General features: G+C 37.5%; 1 protein-coding gene across 7 annotated transcripts in view; it reads right to left on the reverse strand.

Moving 5' to 3' along the window:
- The window catches only part of PTPRZ1 (protein tyrosine phosphatase receptor type Z1), a 143,379-nt gene that overhangs the window by 14,083 nt on the left and 101,359 nt on the right, over nucleotides 1-27,937 (reverse strand). For 2 of the 7 annotated variants that reach the window (XM_074598291.1, XM_074598120.1), the window contains exons 11-20: nucleotides 25,681-25,724; nucleotides 21,349-24,928; nucleotides 17,469-17,613; nucleotides 9,833-9,924; nucleotides 6,447-6,532; nucleotides 4,151-4,171; nucleotides 3,879-3,975; nucleotides 2,362-2,444; nucleotides 1,475-1,609; nucleotides 83-217 (exon numbers count right to left, since the gene is read on the reverse strand). In XM_074598291.1, coding sequence (XP_074454392.1) covers nucleotides 83-217; nucleotides 1,475-1,609; nucleotides 2,362-2,444; nucleotides 3,879-3,975; nucleotides 4,151-4,171; nucleotides 6,447-6,532; nucleotides 9,833-9,924; nucleotides 17,469-17,613; nucleotides 21,349-24,928; nucleotides 25,681-25,724 — 4,418 coding nt within the window. The remainder of the gene's footprint in view (nucleotides 1-82; nucleotides 218-1,474; nucleotides 1,610-2,361; nucleotides 2,445-3,878; nucleotides 3,976-4,150; nucleotides 4,172-6,446; nucleotides 6,533-9,832; nucleotides 9,925-17,468; nucleotides 17,614-21,348; nucleotides 24,929-25,680; nucleotides 25,725-27,937) is intronic. The other 5 variants (XM_074598378.1, XM_074598210.1, XM_074598459.1 and 2 more) reach the window with 4 other exon arrangements.

Consider the following 27,937-nt stretch of genomic DNA (forward strand, 5'->3'; position numbering starts at 1 on the left):
CCAACTGCCTTAAAAAAATATTCGGAACAACTTTTAACACTCCCTTTTGCCCAAACTACGCTTTCAGGAGGATGCCACAAACCTTTTTGATCTTGGTGTTTCTGAGAGTAAAATTCCTCACAGTGTAATAGGCAAGTACATGAACACTCTTCTGAGTAACCAAGAAGTTCCCATATTCTTCACTACCTTCAGCAGGCCAGTACTGGTCACATTTTCTCTGTTAGAACAGTGGATGAAAAAGAGAGAAAAAGAGAAAGAAAACAAATGTCAAACTAGCAAGCTGAAATGTTCAAATTTAAGAACAGTCAACCACAAAAACATACAGGGACTCTCAATATCCCCAGTTTATAATAGCCATGATCTTCTGCATAAGAGAACTAATAATGGCTATTTTATGTTGTAAAGAGAGATGGCTGTGAAAAGATGCTCTTTATTTGGAATACTCCAACAAAGAGGTTTAAATCATACTATCAGAGTTAAAGAGCTCTAATATTGTGGAACTTGCCATTCTATAGGCACTCTAAAATCTAAAGAAAATAACAGATAATCTACAGGCAAAACAGGAATACGTCCAAGTCAGTAGAGTTGTATGTGGCTTTTGGTTAGTTCATAGCATGGCCAGAGTATACTTGTATCTGATCAGTGAGGGTAAGAGTGAGCTTGTGCACGGCCAGAATATACAGTAGAGAGCTGTGATGTCCAGCCATATGATTGGGTAGCCATATAGCCTTCTCCAGGAGCATGAGAAGAGTACATGTTTATAGCATGGTATTCCAAATGAAGTGGTACACCCAGCGTAGCCCTCACTTGCATTTGCTGTGTCTGTATCATCTGATAGATGCTTAACAGGTCATATGATGAGCCTTACATGCATTTTAGGCATTGCTGCCAGTATGTGGCAAGTGTGATGCAATGTCTCTCCATGTGACCCAAGGGTACACACATACTCCCACCACATAACCAGAAACACACACATCCTGTGATGGGTTTTGACCTCATTTTGTCTCACTGGACAAATGTGCACCTAGTCATGTAGTAACAATGGAACTGTGGGTTCCACGGGATGTTAACAGGGAGCAGCCTGAACTACGGCCTTCTTCTTTCCAGGGTCTAGGGCACCCCTGAGAAAGAAAATGGTGGAAAGCAGACTGCTAGCAGAATGTGGCACAGTCTGGCCACTCCTAAATATATACAAGAAGTCCTTTTTTAAGTATAAGACAATTTTTTTTGTAGTTAGAATATGGTATTTTCAAGACTTGTTGTTGACAATTGAGTTTAAATGTTTTCTTTAGTTTCATAGTGCAAATCCTCAACTTTATACTTCTATAGCCAATCCTAGTACAAACAACTACTACAAACTGTTGCTTTTTGCTCAATAAATGCCTAAAACAGGTTTTTAAACGAGAGAAAGGAGTCTGCTAGAGGTAGATCTATGAGCATCAGAGAAATAAGTAATAGACAAAGGCACTCATACCCTTCCTTTCTCAACGAGATTAGTTATCATCACAATAACTTCTACGTTATGTTCCCATATCATTCTCCAGAAATCTTCTGCTGTCGATTTTAGTGGCCCTTGAGCTGCAATGTAGGCTTTTGGCTTGTTGTAGCCCTAAATTGAAATATAACAAATGACACTTGTCAAATCACAGTCCGCGAGCAAAAGGAGGTTGGGAGGAGTACGTGACATTTTATATATCTGTTTTTAAAGAATCTCAAAAGCTTTTAAGCACTTTTGAATTTATAACTATCCAAATCACAGAAACCCTGTGGTACCAGATGACATATGAATGCAACTGTTATGTCAATGTTTATCATTCCAACAAATAGGATATATGTTCAAGTGCCTGTGTTATGGCAGAATGTTGACATGATAGTGATTATGAGACATCTGTTATGATAGTGGTTTAAAAAATGAATCAAGATCATTCGTATGTAAATTACTAGGTAACAAAAACTGAATAAATGGTACCTCAGTGAGGCTCTCAGCCAAATGGCATCTTCCTCTCATGAGATTATCTCAGACAGAAGAATTAACCATTTACCAAAAATGTATAAAAGAACAAACATTCAGATGCCAAATGCTTCTAAAACGACTCAGATGTGACAGAACATTTTTTGTTTCATAAAGCTCTTCACTAAGCTGCAGCTGTTACAATATCAAGATGGGTTCAGGAAAGAATTGGAGTTTTACCTGTGCTTTAAATTTGTAGGATTAACTTAGATCAGTAAAGGTTTTTTTAACAAAATCCTTAATATTGTGATACTTATTTTTTTTTAATTAAGTCTATTCACCTCCATACATCGGTTTTTACAGAAAAGGCTGACAGACGAATAGGCTGGCAGATAGAAAAAGGCACTTACATCAACGTAGTTGGCATTAATGTAATCAGTCAGTTTTCCATCCTTTTCTGCAAGCTGTGCTAATTTAACCCTAGTATGATCATCTGTAGTAAAACAAGGGAGAAAATAAGCATAGTTTTCTGCAAGAATTATATTCTTTCTATAAGAAATCTTTTTTAAAAATACTGAAATGGATTTTCACAATACATAAGACTAATACAGTGACAATCACAACTGCAAACATCACGTGCTTACGTATGAATCAGATTCAAAATTCTAGTTTGCAGAAAAATAAACTAATGAATCCAAGGATACAAGGGAGTCAGAATTTAGTTGCCTGAACAGTAGCACCTGGGGTCATTTTAGGCACTGTGACATATTCCCCTACAGCCTCCACCTGCTGCTTGTGAAGGGGCATGGGTCTCCTCTAAGTTTTGTGTCATGACTGCCAAGCCTGTACAGTGGGATATCTCAAATGACAGTAGGCACCAGTGTTTAGGCACATTAATTCCAAGTTAAAGAGCGGAGACTGGAGAGCGATGGGATCCTGGAGACGCTGGTCAGCTGAAGAGCCTCAGCAGTGGCTACCTCAGGGGGAACTGAAGCTTTCTGTAGCCTGCAGTGATTATAAGGACTAGAGACTTGATTCAGTTGCACAGGACAATTCTTGCTACTTGAGCTGCCCTAGGTTGCCTGTGCACTGCCCTTTGATAGAAAAGCCCCTGGTTAGCACCTTTGTATGATCAGGTACAGACACAGAGTGGCAGAGGAAAATCCTTGACTTTCTGTCTCTCTAGAGGTATCTTCAGCCAGGTGGAATGGGATTTCTTGCTGCTGGTTTACATTGTCTCCTGCCAGATGGGCTGATTCTGTCTCTTTTTCTATTAAGCTCTAGTGATGCTGAATGCTGAACATATATATAATTTAGAGTTTCTTGTTATCAGAACCAAGTTGAAATACTATAGAGAGTTAAAAAAAATATATCAAGAGCCCAGAGGCAATAGCTTCAAAGAGATTAACAAAACTGAATAGATGTATTTCAGAAAAGAAAAAATCTGGGGTAGTGAAGAAGGGCGATGCAATGGGAAAACATGTGTCCTGGCTAATGAAGCTGATCTATTACCTTGTGGCAGGGCACAATGCAACAGGAAATCAGTACGTTTATATTTATATATGGCAGTAAATATATCCAGGGATTGTGAAGCTCCCAGAGAGGATAAATCATCATTACTCCAGATCAAAGATGGATTAATTTTGGCAATCAAAACACAGATTCTTTGGCTTTATAATGGCATTATAATGAAATCTCCAAACTCCCTTTGGGTCACCAAGACACAAATACGTCTTGCTAACACATGCTCATCAAAGCAGCAGAATGCCAGAGGACTAACTTGAAGAGATGTGAAATCTCATGCCACTCCTCTCCGAGCATTTGCTTTCAGAGTAGAGGTATATTTTTTTCCCTTCTAATAACATACAAATCTATATTTGTCTATAATTATTTCTTAAAAAAACCACCAAGTGATGCATTTACTTACAAGCAACAATGTTTATGTATCGATTCTTATTCTTGTTGTCAGGATGATTAGAGCTGTCTGATGTAATACCTAGATCTACAGTACAGCTCTGGATTTCCTGAAAAAAAAAAAAAAAGTATGTCACACTTCAGTAAGTATTAAGATAAAAAAAAAGTCTTAAAATACAGTAAGTCATCACAAAAAGAACCACAACCTTACACCCAGTTATCTATGATATTTTACAACTACTTCATTGCTAAAAAAACAAAAAATGCAGTGAAATAATTCCTTACCTGATAAAACTCTTTCAGTGTCTAATGAGGGAATGAATGCAAAAAAAGTAAAAAAAATCAAATTCCACAGCACAGAACAAATGGATAAAAGTGTTTATATAAATTACAATTACTATATGGAAAACAGTTATGGTCATGCAATATATATCTCCGTAATAACAACAACGCTAAATATTTTGACTTAAAGGAAGAAAGAGGTAATTTTCCTGTTAAAATACTGGCATCTGTTTTCCTATCTTTAGCTTTAATGTTAGACCTTAGGCTGGTGAAAGCTTATACATATGAGCAACATCACTGACTTTAGCCAGATTATCTACATATTTAACTGTTCACTGGATTTGTTATTGGTCCTTATAACTGCATTAGTTTCTCTGTGGAATGCTCTTGCTCTCTTTGCATTCAGCGGTAAAACCTTCACCAGAGCAGGGCAGCGTGCCGCTCAGGCAGCCTCATGGCACGCTGGTGAAGGGCAGCACGACAGCCCTCTGTCTGCCACCAGCTTCTCAATGAACCCAACGTTTTTATAAAGAGAGAGACAGGACTGAGAAGACAGGCACAAAATCTATAAGGCTCACAAAATTAATTTATTTTATTTCATCGATCGCTTTAACTGACAGGAAACTCAAGCATTTATAAGGTCCACACTGTTAACTAGGAAATACGTTGTCATTACTAAAAGTACTATAATAATGTTTCCCAACACTTTTTAGGATTTATTTTAATATTAATCACCTTCAGCTATTTAAATATATATATGAGAAGTCTGAATATATATATGACCAGTCTGAAAATCAGATTTTAAATACGAGTTGTTTTATAGTAATATAAATAAAAAACCTGAACCACCCCTGTACTCTCCAAATGTATGTTGACTCTGCAAAGACAATGACTATATTTCAATTTTTGCATATCTTCTAAGTTCTTTTTTGATAGAGAAAAGACCAGGACACTAATTCTGGGGTAGTCTGTAATGCCAAGAAGGATCTCCAAGAAATGATGAGGACACTGAGGTTTTTGTAAGAGTTAAAGCAAGCATGAAATATTTCAGATAGTGCAGGTACAACTCAGTGAGCTGTAGCATATTTGGTCTTTGGTTCACTGCTGTAATTTAGGAAAACAACAATTTTAGGAAAAGAAGAATTTAGGATGAACAATGTGATTTCTGTTTAGCTGTCCTCACTAGTAGTGAAAGAACCTTGTTACCATTGTATTTACACACAGTCCTTTGACATCTGCTGTTATTAACAGCCAGTCTAGCTGGAGCCCAGTCCTGTCGGTGCATATGCACACATGTGACATATGAACATGTACTGGACATGCACAAGTATTTACCAGTTTGGTCCCACAATCAGATGGATATTTGGATGTTAAATGAATTGGATAACAAATGCTAATGAAGAAGGTTAGGTGAATGACATGGAATTTTTGGTCCATTAGGTCACAATACATTGGCTAGAGAAACAAAAGCAAAAGCAAAAGCTGCAAAACTATGAAATTTTTTACTTTCAGTTTTGTTGGTTTTGCAGCAGGAATATTACAATCATATTTTAAATTAATAGGGATCAATTAAAAACTTGATTTTTTTAGAAATCACTTGTCAAGAATTTTAATAGCACAGCTTTAATTACAGAGTTTGGGTTTCTAACGTTTATTTTATGTGATTTAGGTTAGAACATATCTATCTTTAAATTGCTCGTAATGCATATGAATGTGAAAAACAATGAAGTTCATTAGTTACATATGGTGATAGTAACATAAAATGATGAGAGCATGTTTCAAAATTTTGAAATACGTCTTATGAGCCATATACTTTAGGAAAGGAACTGTAAAGTTTCCACTACCCCACATGAAGACTACATTAGCTCCCCTGTTAATCAAAAGTCTTGCCACATGTACTCATTATTACTTCAATTATTTTTTCTCTGTAAATGGAACAAGTAATGTGGGTAGCTTCTGCAAAATTAAATTGGCATTAGTGTTGGAAAAGCTTTAGATCTACAACTGTATCTGACAAACCATATAGATTGCATTATCTTTGCATAGTTTATTCACACCATCATTTACTATTTTATCACAGTAATAAACGTTCCCATTCGCATCCCGGTCCTGTTAGCTTTTAAGCTCCCTAGTCTTTATGCATAAACAGTCCTTACTGGGCTCACAGTACTCATATTTACATGCATTTATGAAATTGGTCCCCAAGTCAGAATGTAATGCCCAGTTCTTTGTTTCCAGGCACTTAAACGTAACATTATCTGTATGTACTAAGAAGAAAGATGACGTCATAGAGCCGTACCTCAAATTCTTCAGAAAAACCATTACTTGCATGTAAATCTGCAACATGTTTTGGAAAATGCTTTATTGGAATTGCTCCAACATCATCTTAGGGGTGGGAAAAGACAAAAAATATATTTATGAAAAATAAAAAGCCAGTGACATGTAAAGAAGTTTATATGTAGGCAGTCCACACAACATCCTGAAATAGAATTTTTGGCATGAACTTTGGATATACAACTCCCACAAAAACAAAACCATTCTTTAACACAATTAACATTTCTAAAATCATTCTCTAACACTTATACATTTCTAAATGACTATTTGGAAAGAAGATGTAGAAAATGCCTTGCTAGGTCTTGCTGTCTTTAAGCCCCCCAAATCAAGGTGCTGATTCTGCAAGGTGCTGAGCTTGTCTGTAAATTGGAGAGCACTCAGAACTCCCTGTGAAGTCAAGGGGAAATGGGAGGATTAGCCGTTTGCTACAAGATGTTCAAAGGGAGAGGGTACAAGCAGAGCTCCGAATAACAGGGGTAAAGAAAGAATGATCAGGCAGTTGTCTGAGTGCTTTAGGCTGATTAGTGTTGCACTGGGACCCTGATACAGTACATGGACTAGTTGCATAGTCCCAAGCTTACTAAATTAATGCAGCATTATGCCAGTAGTATAGTTTTAAATTACGTGTTTCATGTTTGCATTGGTATCCAAAGGAAACAACAACTAATTTTCATCTTTTACTGCATTACGGAGTACTTCCAGTAGGGATTTCTTCCCTCATTCTCCCCATTACTCTATGATTACCTATTGATAATGTTTGATCCTCAGAGCATTGACTGAAAACTTTCACATCAGGTTTATACTTCAAGTTTTAAGTGAAAGATTTAAGTTTAAGACTTTCTGGATACCCACAAAGACAATTGCTACAATCTCAACCAATACATGTGATTCATGCAACTGGTCCTGATATTCAGTCTAAATTTTCCATCTGATGTTTATATTTCAGGACATCTCCTTTTTACTTTATACAAATACAGAAAAACACTCTTGTGTAGAAGATTCATTAGGGATCATGTCAAAAACCTTTGGGACTTTTAATCTTCTCTTTCCTGCAAATACGCTATGTAAACAAAGTCATCTGTTCTGTTAATTACCTGTTAAAGGATGACATTATTTCAGCTAGTTTTGGTTCTGAAGAATCATATTTTTTTTAAGCCTTTCATGGATTAAAAATATTCTTATTTCACAATTTGTAATTTCATCACTGGTTCATATGAGAAAGAAACATCAAAAACACTGAACAAGGACCTGTTATTTACATCAACAGATGTTCAGCATTTAGGCCACCTAATAATTTTAGCTTTTAGTTCCCAAGAATTTGTTGATTTGTACTGAGATCCATCTGGTCTTCCTCTTACATGAATGGATCTGAGTACAAAAAGTGAATTTATCCAGTCAAGCCTAAGAGAAGCTGAACAAATGTGTAACGCTATTTTCACACTTCAGAGATGAAACCTATTTATTCTAATGATATGCAAACACAACACCAGAAGGGAAGGTAAATAACCCTAAGAGAGAGGACAGTACGGGAGAAAGAGATCTCAGGTTTGGTGTAATTACTGCTTTATTTCCTTGCCAATGCTACTCTTCCAATTCAATCACTTCTGACACCAGGAACATATTTTATAGCTGAATGGCAGGTATCACTTGAAACTACTTAAAGGTTGGCAACGGTCCTAATATTACCCTGTAACTCATTATTTGGTCTGAATGCATCTGAATTATGTTGTTAAGTGCCAAGGCATCTTCTGTGAATAACTGCAATCCTCCTATCTCTGCCAATGAAACCCCACAACAGGAAAACCTAATATATAATGACATCTGTGGAGTGTGTTTTTAGTCATAGTCATAATAAAAAAATAAACTTAGCAGTTACAAAATGCTCTTCCTGCTCTATGCTCTTTGCCAGTATTATATCACCCTCAGTCTCGATTGTTGTAAAATTACACTGCTGAAACACTACTGCAACAGAAAACACAAAAACTGCTCACTTGACATCTGCTGCACGCAAAATAAAACAAAAATATTTCCTCAGTGCTTGCAGCTTTTTCCATAAAATATTTTATGTATCTTTCAGTCACTTAGAAACATCTTTCTCTTTAAATTAATATTTATCACTATTTCAGAAGGAAAACCTCCAGCATCAGAACACATATTTTAAGCACTCGGAATAACTGTAAGTGCAAGTCTGTCATGACAATGGAAAACACTATCTCCCTGAGGTAAGCTGGTTGGGAAAAATTGCTGTTAATGATAGAGAATAAAAGCAGAGGTTTCCTATAATGATTGCCACTTGACATTCATCTATAATCACATGTTTTCTGAAATCAAGCTATATCCCTGCCTATTAACCATTTAGAAAAAGGTTATGCGTCTCCTAACAATAGCAATCAATACAAGAGGCATTTAAAGATGCCCACAATTCTGTTACAACAGAAGTCTAATGTTTGGGATTTATTTAATTACATGTGTTTACTAGTTATCTACACAAGGGCTGGTTTTCCTTTGCTTAATCGTTCCAAGAGAACCCATCCCCCTGTGTAATAGCACAGTTTGCAAAAGCATTACTTGTGGAACAAGATATCCTTTTTCTCATGGGTGAAAATATGTCTCAGGATCTGCTGCAGAATTAATCTGATTAAGGTACTTTTCATTCTATCCAGATTGAAAAAGCTGAGAGGGTTGCATGTGCTTCTCTGATACTCTTTGAGGAGGAAAGAAAAGAAACAGTTTCCGCAAATAACTGTGGTGGATATGGAACCAGAAGATGCCAATAATATTCTGCACTTATGTATCATTTTTATGAGAGGCTCACAGAGAACTTTACCAGTAGTGATGATGCTTTTAAAATCTATAAATTAAAGAAAATGTTGTAATTGCAAATGAAATGCAGATAGATGAGGCATATATTGGTCCTGCTGGTAAAAAGAATAGGTCATGTTCTATACAGAGGTGACAAATTCAATTAAAGGCATCAATATAGCAGAATATGTTGCTGATGTAATCCTCTGCTTTGCGACAGTGAACTAGAGCTATTTAGTGTAGCTCAGATGGCTACACTAGCAGCCATTTCTAGTGAGGCTACACCTCAAATGGCTAGAAGGCACAGCGTTATCATTGAGACAACCCTGTAAGGTGAGGATATTTCTATTCTGTGTTACCTACAGGAGAGAATATTAGTAACACTAGTCTCTGCCTCTGTCATGTGCACCTGTGTTTATTAGTACAAGAGGGTACAAACCTCTGGTTTACAGATATTACAATATGTGAAGGATTCATATGGTCACATACATATACGGCAGCATCTTCCAACAGCTAACACCAATTCACAGAACAGTTGACAAAAAATACCTGAGACTGGGAAGACTGGAGCTGGGGGAGCAGAAATCACTCGAGGTGATGTATTATCTTCTAAATAAAAGTGAGCAGTCTGGAAACATTTCCTAGAGGGGAAGAAACATAAATAAATATTGCAAAAACTGAAACATTATCTGAGACCTTTTGGAATTCTGGCACTATTAAGTAAGAAAGAAATCATCATTTCTGAAAAACAGTTTTCATGGAGTGTCAAATACTACTGCTATAATATAAACATTCCCCCAACATACCACCGAATTATGCATACAACTTGAAGATACTACTCAGCATAATACATAGTTCATGCATCTTTACCTATACCAGACGCAGAAGACAGAGCACACATCAGACATAGCGAAAGCTGGAAGAGGAACTCTGCATCAGGAGCTACTGTAGATGCTGCACAATAAGTCCAAGTATAAAAAAATCCCATTGTCTTCCTTGCTTATCCAAATTCGCACACATAATTACTGTTCCCTTTCATGTGATTATGCTAGCCTGAAGATGGAGCAGTGTGTGAGATCAGTTCTGGTAATTCATCAATAGATCCCACTGCAGACACGGAAATGCAATAAAAGGCAACATGCCTTGTAACAGACAAAACGGCGGCTCTGGAACTGCTATGACTGGGGCTAAACAATTTTTTTCATAATGTAATTGCAACACTGAGAGACACCTTAACCAAGGAGGACTGCCCGAAGTTGACAGACAGAAACAGGGGAATTTACAACTCCAGGAGATGCTAGCTTTGTTGCAAAAACATTGATGGACGAATACAAATGGAATCAACCGTAACTATGACCCATAATGTTATTTGTATCTGTGCTGTAATCCAGATGTGAAGATAATAAGAATAGCATCTGTTAAGAGTCCAAGCTATTCAAGGGACTAAACAACCAACTGCTGCTGTAAGCATTGCAAAGCCTCCTTAATTAAAAAATCTCCGTATGATTAGACATGCTAATAACAATCTTTACTCTGGGTCACTTAATCTATTTGAATTATTATTCACTAATCATTAAATTTAAAAAGAAATATATGCATCAGGAAAGTATTAATCTCATTTTATATTTACAAGATTCTGCTTCTTCAAAGCTGTTGGCTGAAGCTATTATATGATCTGTTGCTATTTTGTGTAATCACTGGTGTTTTAAATTCTTCTGTACGGTTCCTATATCGCTGCATGGATAAAACCCCTCATATAATTGTTACAATCAAAAAAAAATTTTGAGGGTACTTTGAGAAATAGATAGGGAATATGTGGATAGTTTCATTCTTTTCAGAACCATTAATGTAGATCATAAAGACTTTGGTAAGCTTATTTGAATTAAGCCTCAGGGAAACACTCTTGGAATGTGTTGGGAATTTTCTGTCTGTGTACAATGCACATTCTCTTAAAACACAAGGAAAAGTGGACAGCTACATCAAAGGGAAAACTGTGGCATGCAAAATAATTCTGGTGATTCACATGACAATTAAATTTGGAGTCCAACTAGAATCCCCTAAAAGCGTATTTGTGATGGTCATAGAGGAGCTTTGGCTTTACATGACATGTTTGGAGCACTTAGAAACGGCAATTTTGAATGCAGACCAAGAACACATTCAGGATGTGCTTGGGAACATCTTTCTGATTTTTACAGAGGCTGTAACATTACCACCCCATAGAGTTAGTGGCTGCTGAGGTGGGAGAGGCTGTCTCAATGGTAGCATAACACTCAAGAGTTAGCCCCGAGACTGTGTGTAAAATGTCTGTAAAAGGTAGGTAAGTATCAAAGTGCTTCAAATCACTAAACGCTTTTGGAAAGTCTGACCCTGCCTGCTGGGCACCAGGAATGCAGATGTACTGTATTTTTAATAAACAGCACCAACTAACCAAACGTGCCAACCAGCCTGACTGGCACAGGTTGCCCAGAGAGGCGGTAGATGCTCATCCCTGGAAACATTCAAGGTCAGGTTGGACAGGGCTCTGAGCAACCTGATCTACTTGAAGATGTCCCTGCTCATGGCAGGGGGTTGGACTAGATGACCTTTAAAGGTCCCTTCCAACTCAAACAGAACAGTGATTTTACGATTCTATGATAAAGCTCCGAAACCAAAAAATGTCCCCTAATGCCTACTGCTTATGAACAATGATCATACATAAAATTTATGGACTAACATCACAGAGTTTTGTCAGCTTCTTGCTTGAGAAAAGATTGAGCTAAAAAGAATTCAATTAGCATAATGGCTTTCACATCTAAAGCAGTACTTAAAATGTCCTCATAATATGCCATACACTAACTATCCCTTACTGAGACACTGTATCTTTAATCTTTAACAAGTTAATTGTGGCTGAAAATAAATTACACCCTTAGCACATTTGGGAGACACATTCATAGCAGTTGACTTAACCTGTAATAAGACTCATAAATAGGCACTCCATCTGCTTTTGCATCAGCAGTGAAAGCCTTCATGACTAAACCTAATGTTAATAACACTGTCTCGTTAATTATCACTTGTTGTTAATGAAAAAAGTGATGACTATTTCAAACTTCCAGACAAAGGTCCCATCGCTCAATGTTAACCTGATTATTTAATTTACACCTTTCATCACAGCGTTTAGATCTTCAACCTAAAACTGTAATTTGTAATTTAGACACCGCACTCCTTCGAACACACACTTTATATATGGAGACAGCTAAGCTATTCAATTAATTAGTGTCTGTATCTGTACAGGAAGGCATGCAGCAGCAGCTCTTCGGTTTAACAGGAGGGATACTAGATCTGAATGAACACTTAAATGAGAACCACTTGGGACAAGGCTACGCCTCAGACTGCAGAGGACATAGTTTTCCTGGTGAGTGGGTCCCTGGATCTTGCCTGAGGATATGTGCTGCCTACTTATCCCCTGGGGCAGGGACTGCTCAGAGTTTGGCTCAGATTGTCACTGAGGCAGGGAACACAGCATGGCACTATGTGTGCCTGTGCGTGCGCATGTGTGCAGTGTGTTCCCCACTCATGTTGGCTGAGGAAGGGAGCTGAACCTCAGAAGTCAGAGGCATCTGTGACAGGTTTGCACATCCACTGCTTGCCCAGAATGGTCTTAGAGGCACAATTGCTCCTTTCTCTGAGAATTTCAGGGTCTTTTGTGCTCACAGGGTATCTCCCAATAGGCATTCTCAAACACTTATTAGAATTTCTTGTCAAATGGTTCCAATCATTTGAAGAGCTGATGGTTCCAAAGGATCTTTAAATAGATTCTCAATGGATCCAATGATTCAAATCATTCCACTTTTAAATGGTTCCAATTAATTTTTAAGTGCTTGTCAGATGAAACTTTAACTTTCAAATTTAATTAACTCTTTTATTTATAATTTGATATCACATAGTTGAGAAGTTTTCCTTCATGGATGGATGAGTTTGGCCTTTGTAAGTTTAAATCTGTTTTTAGTGTGTCTCTGCATGTGTGAGTTTAACTATTATAGAATCATAGAATGGTTTGGGTTGGAAAGGACCTTAAAGATCGTCTAGTTCCAATCTCCCTGCCATGGGCAGGGACACCTCCCACTAGACCAGATTGCTCAGAGCCCCATCCAACCCGGTCTTAGAGAGGGTCTCAACTCTGTTCCCATAAGCCTAACACAGGACTCAAGGCACCAGTTCAAATCGTGGATGAGAAAATGAACATTCTCTGACAGCTGTGTTTCAAAGATACAGGGTGGTAGAAGAAAGTTAAAATTTAAATGACTACTCAGAGTGTTTGTCATTAGGTTGGTCGTTTCTGAAGCACTGCTGTCATGTAACTTCTAGGAGGCTTCATGACAGCCAGCTGATATTCAGTATGTCTACAGATAGAAATGTAGCTGGAACTGCATTAGCAGTTTGCTATTCACATTATTAGTGTCATATATATTACTGAGATTCTGAGATCTCTTACTGAGATTCATATATATATATATATATATCTGTTGAAAAAGAATCTTGAATGGTGCAACTCCCACTGACAACTGTTACACTTTTACTGTTTTCCAAGCTCTTCTTATGATAACTGTTATAAAAATTGATCTGCACAAATAGTCTGACATTTCTTCCTATCCACCAGTTCATCAGCTTTATTTTCATTGATCACTTCTATGAACTGTTCCAAAAGTGTACACACATGCATAAGCAATTTCTGGTGTATTATGTCGGCACAGAGAAACTTTCAATTTCAGTCACCTTAACAGATAAGGTTAATTCAGCAAAATGGAGATGATGAAGCTATCCAGATATGAAAAGAACAGAGCAAGGAGATTCAAGTATCCCTGCTGCATCTCTGCTGCAAGGACTCAGTCAAATAGATAGATACTAAGAGATATGGACAGACTTCAGATTTGGATAGAAAATTCTCTCTAAAGCTGTAAAAAACATCTATGCGGACGACAAGGCCATTAAACAGGCAAAAAAATCTCTTTGTTTATTCCACTCTAATCTTAATCATGCTGAAGAAATGAAAGGAAAATGACATTGCTTGAAAATTGCTTGAATTACAAAAGATTTGATACACAGAACTAGAATAGTTAAAAATTGTGGGTTTTCCTACTGGCAATTAGATAATCTTTAGATAATATTGCCATTAAAAGTTTTCATCCATGTCAAAGAAATGAATATTTTATCACAGAAAGATTGAAATTATGCCTAATGAGATAGTGAAGAGATTGGGGAATTTCCTCAAGTGCTGATTAACAATTTCATGTAAAAAAAAACCAAAACCCAAAACCCAAACAACAGATGGTACAGAATTATTTTTCTGATACAAGTCATTCAAGTGAAGAACAAAATAATTTTGCCTTTTCTTAACCTTGAGAAACTGCAACTTGTCGCTTTTGGTAGTTACTTGGTTTTTTAAAACAAATAACACACCTTTTGCATATTAAACACACCTTTTGCATATTCAGATTAGGAACTAATAGTGGAAACAACTCAAAGCCCTATTCACTGAAATATCCAGCTAGGATATACCAATGCAATTTTTTGAGTACTATTGCCAAAGGAATACAGAAACCTCTTGAAAACCTAAGCTTTTTATGAACTTTAGTAAGTGAAAATAATTGGATCACATGAAAAAAAGCATTATAGAAAGAAACACTGACAGCTTACTAAATTATTTTAAAATAAACTAAATCTAATGATAAAAATGCTTATAGACTTGATACTATTATTTTCCAGGCATAAAGAAAACTGCATAGCAATAAAGTTAATGTTCTGATTTTTCCCAGGCTTTAAAAAGAGGTGAGGGTCTTGGCACCTTTGAAAGCGGGCCACAAAGTCCTACCTACAATATGAACTGTTTACGTTTCATTCCTCTGAAATAAGAAACTCGTTACTGGTGTTATCATAATGCCAAGAAAATTTCTTGAGGATTAACAAAAAAAGAGCTCCATATTTTATTTTGTAGTACACAAGAAATACAGAAAAGATTAAATTCAAGTCAAGAAGATATTACTGCTAACGGGATTTTTGTTTTATTTTGAAAGACCTATGTTACAGAATTGTTCATTCCCAGAGAAAGAATACAAAATGAACACAATGTTATTCGACAAAAACAAGCTTGTAACGTGTAGGATTACTAGAACTGCACTGTACAATCTGGGTCTTAAAATGGATGGTGTTTGGCAAATAGCAGAGATTTCAAATACTATTTAGCTTCAGGGATGAAACCCTTTGGAAGATGAATAGGAATGTTCATGTTGTGTAACATGAAAGACAGGAAAAGGTTCTCAATATGAAAGCGGTTAGCTGGAAATCAGCTGATGGACAGTGTAACTAAGAAATGAGTTGAGCAATTCTTCCTGCAATTAACTACTTCTTTAGAAAGAAGAAGAAATCTTTCTGAAAATTCATTGCTCAACTGTCTTTAACTATGCTGAAGGCTGTCTGACTCGCCAGCAAGCTTGCCTGGAACAAAGGAAGCTCAAACTCAATTTCTTAGCCTAGTCCCTTCAGGGACAGGATGTATTCTGTCCCCATGTGGGACAAACCCTGCTGGGCTGATAGAAAACCACTGTCAAGACACTAGAAGAAAAGTCAGTAAGTACAACCCTGACACTGTAGCCTAGAGATTACAGTAGTCAGTAGCTTGGAAAGGACAGTCTGGGGTCTAGTTCATGGTTCTTCACCACTTTTATGTTTTTCATTAATAGGATTGAGTAGGGGAAAAAAAAAAACAACGAAGAAACAAGCTCTGGAAGCATCTGTGAGATGTTTGGGCTTTCCTTGCACCTTGTTTGTACAGCTCCTGGAATAGCAAGGTCCTGTTTCTTGCAGCTAGTTTATGTGTTAGTACTACACAAGCAACAAGGGGATCAGGTTCCTAGCAATCACCAAGCAGCAAGAACCTCCATGGCAGAAAGTTTTTGCAATTTATCTCCCCATTCTGGTCCACTGCATTTCCTCGCTGGCAACCTACGTGCTCAAGAAAGTGTTAGGGTTGTGCACGGATTTTGAAAGCCCTATGAAAGCTTAAGCACATCTGTCCCCAGGAAGACTCTCTGGCTTTATCCAGAACCAACAAAACAGAGCCAGACAAACGCTTGAGCACTGCCACATACTGTCACATGGCTAATTAGATTCCTGGTATGCTTTTAGCTCAGGCCAACTTGCATTATTTCACACAATGCTTGACACAGTTTGGGGTTAGCATAGGGCAGAGACCATCCCTAGTCGGTGATGTGAATGCAGCCACTCTGGTTTTTTCCCCTCTGTGAGGGAAGAGAGTTCAGCTGTGTGGAAGAGATCTGTGTCATGCCAGCTGGTCTGTTTTATTTCATAGTATAGATATAGTCTTTTGCCCTCACTGATTATGTTATCGTGACTTTTTATAGCTATCACTTCTCTTTAGCCTAATTTTTTTTCTTAATGTCTTATTGACTTATCAATTCACAGAGAAACAGGCCCATGAGGGAACCTCAGCATGTGTGTGCACATGCAACACATCCTTAGTTACCCTTAATGGTTTGAAAGGCTGGGGGGCAAATTTTGCCTCAGAGATAGGCAGAATCACAAAGTGGAACAACTTTTTAATCACAGAACATCATAAGAACTACTCTGTAAGTGACCTTAAAACATTTATACTATTATACTATCATTAAACTATCCCGTTTCTGTCTTGCATACAATGTCAGCTACAGCAGACTCCTACAGTCCTATATGAACTACTTATTCACATAGCCCTCTTGAAGACCACAGATTCTCATCCTAAATTGACAACTACCTTTTTTAACTGTTAAAGAATTGGAAAGATAGGAAACAAGCCCATGCATGCAATTTATTTTTCTTCTCCCTCCTGTTCTTCCCAGTGCTCTGCTAAGTCACTTGGCTTCTAGGCATTAATAATCACAAGTATACTAAAATCTCACAAAATGGAAATAAACTATTTGCAATGGTTCACCCCTCTGCAACCAAAATGAATTGTATTTGAGCATTTTGGACAGAAACCACCTTATTTTGTCAGCTTTATGCCACTGCAGCACTGGGAACAATACAAAGACACAGTGAGAGACTAGATCCAGTCTCCCTCCTGCAAACCAGCTCAATAATGTCAATCACATTTTTCAAATCAGAGTTCTTTAGAACTAGAAAAAACAAAAAAAACAACCAAAAAACAACTTACCTCCAGTATATGAGAATACCCACAAGAATCACTAGACAGATAAAAGTCAGGGCTGATACGACCACAAGTGGTATAACTGTCTTCTTCTCTGATTCCAGACTCTCAGCTAGACCGATACGAGACTCATGGCTACTATTACTTGCCTCTGCAGTCAGAGAAAATTGAAACAGTCCATGTTTAAATTCTGACAAATGCACAACATGACTGAATGTGTCTTATAATGAGCCTACTTAACACCACTTACCTCTGGTTTTTACTATGTACTGCAGAAAGTGTATACATTTGCAAACCAGCTTACAGAAAATAAGCAGATAGAGGGTAAAGCAAAGTGTTCAACCTTATGTGACTCAGCCTTCCAGCAGTGGAGACTTCTCTTTGTAAGAATAGCAGATTGGTGTTAAAATATAGGAGAAGAAAGCTTTTTATTTTCGTCTGTTAATTAGCTGAAAGCCAACGGAGTTAAGAAATCTAAATATATATTGGAATGTGTAAAGAACACCTTGATATTAAACTGTCACTCATATTATGCAAATCACTTCTCTGCCTAATAGTTGAATAGGAAAATTTTCTTACAATAGTCCCTATGTGCTTGCTGTATTGCACTTATGCTTTCTGTATTTTAATACATTGTCCGTTCTGTAACTCGCCTTAATATAATAAGCAGGATACATCCTGCTTCCTTTGAATCCAATTGCAGTACTTTCTCCCCCAAATATACTGGAGCCAGAATTAAATTTCCTACCTCCATCTTTACAGGTGATGAAATTATTATTTTGATATTGTCTAGATTTCACATTTCTGTCAGCCTTGTAATGCTGGATGACAGAAATATTTGTGCATAGGAATCTGTATGAAGATTAAAACAATATATTTTATAATCTCATTAAAATAAGGGAACACAACGGTGGATGAGACCAATCCTGCATTTTTAACTTTGGTCATACCTCAAAAAGCAAACAATTTAAAACAGTGATTTTGATACAAAATGACTAATTCTTTTCAATCTGGGCAGTTTACTGTGATCTGTGACTGTTGTATGAGTGAAAACACAGACCTAAACACTTTTGCACTTGTTAGAATTAAACCCCTGGGTTTTCTAAGAATGTTTTTTGCTTTTGTGAACAGTCTTAATTCATTGAATGTTCTGTATGGGAGCAGAATTTTGCTGTCTAGAAATCAGCTGCACTCCACTGGGATTTCAAGGAACCAATTCTACATGAATAAAAAAACTCTCAGGCAGAAGGGAGGAGGGAACGGAGTTGTATCGGGGCGCAGGGGGAAGACAACAAAGCACATGTCCTAAATATGATGTAAAAACCCAAACAGCTTCACACAGTACAGATTTCCAGGCAGCTCTCTGCTTCCATTTTCTTGAGTTTAGGGGCTTTCAGGGCTTTATGTGCAAAAAGGCTTAGGCTCTGATCTTGCAAGCTTCTTCTTGGTTTTAGTTCAAAGTACTCAAATGCCCAAATCAATCACCACTCGTTAAATCCTGTGGCTCAGTGTGCAAAGTGACTGCAGGCACAAGTTGCTTCTGAAAAATCTGTCCCTGAGTTTCTGGTGAGGAGGCTAAAATCACTATTTCCTATTGATTTCAGAAAAAACTACATGTACGCATGAGAGATCAGAATATGATCCCTTTGAAGCATTCATACTTCCTTACCCAACTCTGGACTAATTCATAGCATAAAACACAGTCTTATCTGTGTGATGACAGGGTTCCTTCAAACTGCATGACCAAATCCTATTAGCGTTCCTTCTACGGGAAATGTAGAGTAGGCTTCTCCTGTAACAGGGGGTTTCTTGCCCACTTGGCCATCACTCCAATGATGGCAGCTGAAAAGTCAGTGTCATCTATAGTAGATTTCTTTGATCCCTAATAATTGATATGTTTGGATCCTTTGCAGAATTCTGTATATTAATTTCTCTTCCAGTTTTTCAACTGAAGTTGAATGGCTTAGGTAGCCATAGAGGTCTTATGGAGAAAGCCCTAGTTCAGAACAAGCATAAATATGCATAAATAATGACAAAAACTGGGAAAAGTTTAAATGACAATTTTTTCTGTAATGGTCACAACAAGACATGTAATCAATTTCTGGTGAATTCACTGTAACATATAAATAAGTTCTCAGCTGAGAGGTTTGGTTTTGTTTTTTTTTTTGTTTTGGTTTTTTCATTGCTTTATGATTGAATTAAAGCAAAGATGTCTGATTTACAAGAGACCATGTTAGACATGCTCACATTGAATTTTCATTTTATTAAAAGACAATATTTGGCATCATTTATTGGAAAAAATAATGTACATGAAATGATACTGTATAGTGTCTTTCAATAACATCTAGAAGACAAACTCTAAGTTTGCTGTACTACTACTGCAGTCATGTATAATCCTTTTTTAATTACTATCATCAGTAACAATTCAAATGACACCCATTATGTAAACCATAAATCTCTTATAGTAACACTCATTCACATTAGTGATATAAGTTTTGAAATAATGATGTTCTTTTTGCTGATTTTTAAAGAAACTACTTACCTACTGAACTAATTAGCTTATTATTGATTCTGTTTTATAACACCTACCTTGTTAGGACGCCTATTAACTTCAGTATGTTTTCTACTTAGTTTCAGTATGTATTCTACTTTCTTTTCATTTTTATTTTCTATTTTTCACATTCTATTAGCCCCCAACTACACAGAGTGTCAATTTTCCACCTTTTCATATTAGTATTCTGTTGCTCATGAGTAATATGACCTCATGTGATTTAACTGTGTATTTGTAGGAGTGTGCTGAAAATTTCACATGCTTTTGTGGATTCCATTCCTTAGTGGATTTAGTTGGACGACACTGCCCTCTACAGATGCTGTGAGTACTTAATGGAAGTTCAATTTATTTTCTAAAATACCACTTTAATCTTGGTTGTTGGGTTGTGTTTTTTTTTCTTTCCAAACATCATAGATATTGTTTCTGACTGTACTCTTGGATTTGTCAATACTCTAACAAGAGGCAAGGGAAATTATGTGCCTGAATACTTCAAGTTTTCCACAATGCATTTTTAAATACAAAGGAAATGCTTTCTATTTATCAGGTTTTTATCTATGTGAAGTTCAGTTTTGCCTTCTGATTTTATCATTGGAATCACAGATCACAAATACTCTCGCTGACTTTAAGAAGACTAAATAGGAAAATAGCACTAAATATAAACAGGTACAGGAGAATCTGGCTCTAGTATTTTGGAAATACACAAATCTGGCACAAAAAAGTCTGCATCTCACTGAAATTTGAAGGTGGCATAGGCAGTAAAAATGAAAATGAATGTTTTTATGAATTAAGATGAATCAGAATCAAACTGAAGCATCTTCTTCCTTGCTCAATACATCTTAGAAAATACAAAACAAAACAAGGAGGAAATATACTGCTGTAAGTTAAAAACCAGACTCTCAGAGGTATGTTTTCTCTGGCAGAGGCATGGTTTCCTCTGGTGTGTTTCCATAAGGGCAGCACTTGTCTTTGTACAGAGAACGTACGTCCCTCTTAAACCTTTAAAACTAAAATGAAACAATTAACATTGAAACAAATCTTGTTTTTAGATTGTGCACCACCCAACTTCTGCTGACAGTACACATCTATCCAAAAGCAGAGCATGAATCTTCTTACTGAAGAATATTTCAGGTGCAGTTTTAAGTAGCCAGAAGTAGCATTCACAAGACAGCCAGCTCAGCATGCATCCCATGTTCCCCAATGCCTCCTTAATCACACCCACTGGCACTGCTATGTTCTTTTATTATACGTAGATAAACCTTCTCATTCTCTATGGCACAAAAGTATCCCCTCACAGCTTTCCATGGTATTCATTAGACTTACTTATCCACAACTAACCTGCCTCAGAGATGTTGAATACTGATGAGCGATCGCTAGAAACAGATGAGGCTGATGACTGTGATGATCCAGGAGTTAATTCTGAGTTACCTGCTTCAACTGCCCCTTCAGTGTCTCTCTCATTAAGGTCAGGAAAACTGAAATCTGTTGAAGTTTCATTATCATTAAGGCTATCTGAGGTACCTTGGCCAGAACCACTTTCTTCATCACTTGTAAAAACAGCCCAAGACTTAGACTCTGATGTGTTTTGCAAAGGGACACTAGCAGCTTGAATGTGGTTCTCCAAAACTGTCGGGTCGTTGTGCTTCTTAGGTATCACACTTGCTGTCAAAGTTGGTATGGATGTGTAATTATGTCTGTCCATGGCATGGTTTATCTGACTGTCGGATGCAGCAGTTGAAATTTTTTCTTCTTCTTCAGGTTTCTCAGAATGTGAGCTTATAATTAGGTTACTTGGATCCTTGTTATTGTTTACCTTTGTATTTTGTTCCTCTACTACCATATCCTGAGCTTCTCTATGGGAAGTGCATGAGATACAGTTACTTACAGGGAAGCCATCATCATATTCATCGTAGTCATCCTCAACTACAGAAGGCCACAAATCGGTACTGGACATGATACTGGGAGACAACCCAGAGGATTCTCTAGAAGGAACCAGCAACCTACTCAAAGTTACGGGGATCTCACTTTTGGGAGGAACAGCCGTAACAGAAACGTGTACATTTGGTAAGGGAAGAGTGTGACGAATGGGCACGTCAGAATCAGAAACAACTTCAGGCATATGAACAGGATCAAAACCAAGTGCAGAACTTGAAGAGACACTGGCAGCCTCACTTCTTTCAAAAACACTTGAAGAGACACGGTTGTCTGCAGGAGTAGCTACATGTGGCAACGTATCACCTGTCAGGAAGGGAGTTGTTACGGAATTCGCTGCTTGGGGGGGAAAGGCATTTGTATTTTCTAAACTGGTCAGCTGGAATGAAACATCACTACTGTACAATGAAGGCATAACCTGCTGAACATCTTCACTGTTAAACAAACTGGATGAAACATATTCCTCACTTGCATAAGAGACAGGTAAACCTTGAAGTGACGCTGTGGGCTTACTAAAAGTGTTTGACAACATATCAGGAACGGAAGGTGCAGATGTAGAATGCAGCATGGTTTCAGTTGTAGCAGAACCTGGTGCCATTTGATGCAATATTTGGTCAAATGTAGAACTATCTTTAGGAGCCCTGGAGCTTTCAGCAAATATTGGATCACTAGGCACGACAGCCGTGTTAAGGAGAGTGCCATCGCCAGAAGACTGGAAGGAGGATTGCAGTAATGCTTCATTATTTAATGTAGCTGAGGTCTCATAAAAGTACGGCTGAGTCGAGGATAACATTTTGCTATAAGCAGGGGCAGAGAGAGCTTGATCTGAGCTGGCACTAAGCATAGGTTTAAGCAAAGTGTCATCAAAGGCTGGAGGTGTAACATGCAAAGGCTGAACGAAAAGGTGATTTTCTGTAAGCTTACTAACATCATAATCAAATATCTTAGTAGTGGGAAAAGCAAGAGAGACTGGAAGGATTCCCTTTGTGCTAGAAACAGGAAGTGGGCTTTCTTGCAGAGACGTATTCTGCTTAATTACATCATCATTAGAAACAGATGTAGAAAGTTCAGGTATCACTTTACTTTCAGCATTGGAAGCCATTTCACTTAAAGCAGAGGAAATTTGCAGTTCTCTCTCATCTCCATATATAACATCACCTTTTTGAAGCTTCTTATTAACATCACTAAACCCAGATGACTCATACGTAATTTCATCTACAGAATCAGAGGAAGAAACATTAAGTACCATCAAAGTATCTGTATCAGGCAAAAGGGACTCACTACCAGAGTATGCTTCAGACCAATCCATATCACTAGATAGAGAGTGCGTAGGCTGCAGCAAAGTATCAGCTTGTGATATTATAGAAGAAGGTTTATGCACCAGTACATTGTTATAGCTGCTAAATAAAGGATCTTGATGAAATACGTCAACAGAATCATGCACAAATTCTGCGGAGTCATAGGAAACAGTAAAGCTTTGAAGGGAGCCCACATTACTAGACAAAGCATAAGGAAGTTCAGACATTGTAGATAGTACATGCATATTTAAATCACTGCTGGATGGTTCAACTTGAGAAAATATGTGAGTTCTATTATGACCAAATATCAGTGTCTCTGAAGCAGCATGAGTAGTCTGATGTGACACCACATCAGCATATTGAGCAAGGCTTGGCTGTATTAATGTATCACCCTCTGCCAATGTCAAAGAAGCATGCAGGGACACCTTATCACTTGCAACGGCTGGAGTAGCACTTTGTGGAAACATTTGAGAAACTGTATACAGACGGTGAAACATTTTACTACTGGAGGAAGCAGAGGAAAATGTAAGCAAAGGTACATCATCATAGGAAGACAGGGTGGGTTCAAATGACACATCAACACTGGGAAATACAGGTGTAGCATGCAAGGTCACATCACTATCTGATGTAGCAGGGGTAGTGTCGAGCATCTGAGAGTCAAACAATAAAGGGGTGACTAGAGGAAACACTTCACTACTGTAGGAAGGTTGAAGAGGTATCTCACCATTATAGACTGGTTGAGTTGTCTGAGAGAGTACCTCACTGGCAGCAGAAGCAGAACCATATTCTCCAGAGCTTGAAGAGATAGAGTGAGGTGATAATTCAGCAGAGGAGAAAGCAAAGGTAGAATAATGTGGCAATTCTAAATCCGCATCTGAAGTGTCTCGTGAAACCACTGGGCTGCTGGAATAGGGCACTGTAGCTGGCTTTAATCCCTCTACATAAGCATCAGTGTAACTGGTCTGAGACAATTGCCTGCTATCCGATGTATCAACAGATGGAGTTGTCAGATCTGTAGCTTTACGAAACCATAAATTTCCATCAGTGGAAGAAGTATGCTTTGGAGGCTCATCAGAGCTTGAGGGTGCTGCACCTTCTGAAACATACTTAATGGAGCCTTGGGAAAGAACATAATGTGTGCTTATATCTGGGCTTCCTGAAGGAAGGGTGTCTTCTTGTGAGGTCTCCTCTGTAACCAGCTGTGCTGAAGAAGTGGTAAGAACCGAACTCCAAAAGTCATCAGGTTCCTGATGAGGTTTAAAAGGAGACAATAAGAAATCTTCATCACTGTGGCCAGTAGTGGTTACTCTTGTTGGCTCAGTGCCTGAAGAAAGGTATATGTATTCCTCTTCTATGCCTTTGGTGGAGTCAATGAGTTGAGGAGCAATTGCAGTAATTGTTCGGGATTCCAAAAAATGATCTTCCTCTTCTTCAGAAATTTCACTAACAGGTGGAGAAGTGGGGTAATAAACTGCTTTGAAAACATCATCCTTACCATGTAATTCTTCTTCTCTTGTTAAGTATCTATTTTTTTTAACTTCATTGGGTTTTGTCCCCATTTTTTCTTGGCTGTAGCTGGATGTAGTCACCTGGAAATCTTTCCTCCTTATTTGGTTTATTGTACTGTCAGTACTAGGAATCACTGCAGTTTCTTCATCCACCTCTGTTCCCTTTTCATCAACTTCATCCTTTGAAAAAATATCATAGCCGAAGACAATTAAAGATGTTTATAGACACTGTATGCAAATGAAAGCCAAACCAGCAATAATACATTTTTCTGGCTCCATAGAAACAAGAGAGGAAAACATGACAACATTTGAGAAGACTGTTGGTCTTAAAAAAAAAAAATTAGCTGCAAGAACAGGTATTCTCTTGTCTCTTGAAAATATTACTTATTTGCAATATAAACAAAAAAAAAATCCATGTCACAACATCTTTTAAATTTTGTGCTAGTTTTACTCTGAGAGACAAAAAGCACTCATAGTATGTACTCCCTTCCTCACTTACTTTAGTTTACTACGTGCTAAGACCATCATAAGCAAGCCCAAGTCAGATTTCTCTTTAAATAAACAAGAAAGCCTAACACTGGGTGACAGCTTTGATTCTGCTAAATGAACAATTTTGTCAGACTTCACTCAGATGTGACAGTAACTTGATGTCCCATTTTTCTATTTAAAAATATCTAGGCATATCCTGTGATATCCCTTACTTCTCCATGTATCTCCAGCCTCAGAGAACTAAATAGTGAGGTATGTCTAGAGTTATCTAGGGAGAAATATAGCTGAAAAAGAAGGGTGTATATGCATATATATGCATGTATATATAAATGCAGATAATACATTCATCTGGTGACATAATTTCATAAATTTTCACAGAATATTCAATTTAGTTGAAATGTATGTATTTGAAACACTCTCTTAAAAATAAATGAATGTTATACCTCATATTCTTCAGTTTCATTCAGTTCAGGAATGAGGTCAGCCTCTATAAAACAAAAATACATACCATATCATCCAACATTTTAAATTCACAGAATTATTAATTCTGCAAGGACTCAACTGATTAGTTAATACATTTATTGAGACCCAGTCTAAGATGTTTTATAGGACTGTGTTTGGAGAAGTGGCTAGCCACCTGGCTTGAGGACTAGCTTTGAGGGTAGCAATGTTCATCTAGACAGGACATGTTCAGCTACAGAAGTTTTGCCTGGCTCTAAGTTAATACTGCAGCATATGTTGGATCTGCACTGAGGAACCACATCCTGTCCAGGGAGAGCCAAGGTTACTGTCTATGAGAAAGTACAGTTTAATGCAGAAATACAAGAGAGAAAAAAAGGTAAGCCTGGGAATCGACTATTTCTCTACATTTAATCTGAAAGCTCTGAAGATATTCTTGTAAAATGATCTGTTCTATAATTTTCATACAGCAAATTCCTCATTTGTGCACCCAGGCTTGGAGTTAGGTACCGGTGCAACAGCCATGCCATCAAATTCAGCATGCAGTAGGCTGCCTGTCTCTGTCAGGGCAGACCACAGAGACCCACCCTTCCTAGAGTCCCATGCTGAAGGCCTTTTCCAAACTCCCACTCCACCTAATGTAATGACATGAGTCCAGCTGTATCACATTCCACAAAAAGTCCCTAATAAACATGTACTGGGCACTCTGTGAAGAACTATTCTAAAGGCTTTTGAGGCCTCCCCGCTTTTCATAAGTAAATAACAGTTGAAGCAGGATCAAGAAATGAATCCTTCTCTCTAAGTTTAGAGGTAGTCTCTCACCTTCTTTCTCCCTGTCTTTTGGCCAGATCCAATATTGTACTTCTGATGGTGGCCAGCGAGAGAGGTTTCAAAGCAGGTTGCAAGAAACCTACAAATCTCAGGTAGGAACTGGCACAGGCCTCCAGTGATGAAATCTAATACCCCTTCCACAGCATCAGCTTACTACTCCTTTGGTCCACAGAAAGGTCTGTTCCCCTTCTGAATCTTTCTAAGGCTTTCTTCTAAGCAATGTTGTAGCGCTCTGTCTGCACACCAGTGCTAGCACATATTCTGATCTGCACTAAATGAAAATGCCAGTTTCTAAGAATAGCATCACACAGAGCTCCATGTCTGCATTTCTCCCACGATTCCCAAATGAAGCTTTCTCAGTACACTAGTATGAAGATGTCACCTTTATACTTCTCATTTCTGCTGATCAGATGGAGATCTATGACTTAATCTGTATTCTCTTTACTCTGTCCATATCTACCTTTCAAAGCAAATTGAGATATGTATTATATGCAACATATGCCAGATAAGATTAATCACACTAATAAGCTCAGTTTTATTTGTAGATTATAGAATGCAAATAAAATTTGACTAAACAATCCTGCATAAAAGTTTCATAAATTGTTTTGTAATAAACTTTTATAAATCACCAACTACTGAATTAACCTTTCATTAAGAACAGAGAGAAAAATTATCTTACCTCTGACTCCTGGAAGCCTAGGAGGCTCCGGGGCAGGGTGGGGAGGGGAGCGGAAGGGAGGAAGGGGTGGAGGAGATAATGATATTCCCTGGCTTCTCAATGATATAAATCAAACATTGTAGACATTAATTTGACAGTCTTTCCACAGTAGACCCATAGCATGTATTAAGCACTCTAGACTTCTCTGCAAAATATTTTTAATATAGAGAAATGCTACCTATTCATTCTTTGGTCACTCTTCTTGAGGTGAGCTTTAATTAGACTTAATCAGAAAAATAAAATGTGTTGATTGTGCTACAATACACTACATGGTATGTGCCCTCAAATTCCAACAGCAGAAAACCACAGTTTCTTGCTGTTGTCTTCCTGGAGAGGCATTAACATACATATAGAGATACATACATAAAAATATTTATATATATTAACAACACTAAATCTTCAGACATTTTTGAAAGCCTATTTCAATTTAGTTGGTCACAGACAATATATTTGTCAAAAGCATTAGAGACACACACTTATAGAAGTTCTGTTAATCCTGTTCCTGAGTTTTTGATTTGACAGGAGATTATAGAAATCTGCTAACATCCCCCAACCAAGGAGAAGAACCGCCCCCTCCAAAAAACAACCCATTGATGTAGGTTGATGAACAAGCTTGTTTATTTTTTCTGGAACCACATATTGATTATTCTATAGCTTACATTTTAAAATAAAATAATTAAATTATTAGTTAG

The sequence above is a fragment of the Larus michahellis genome, chromosome 1 (assembly GCF_964199755.1).
Source record: "Larus michahellis chromosome 1, bLarMic1.1, whole genome shotgun sequence".
NCBI classification, from domain to species: Eukaryota; Metazoa; Chordata; class Aves; order Charadriiformes; family Laridae; genus Larus; species Larus michahellis.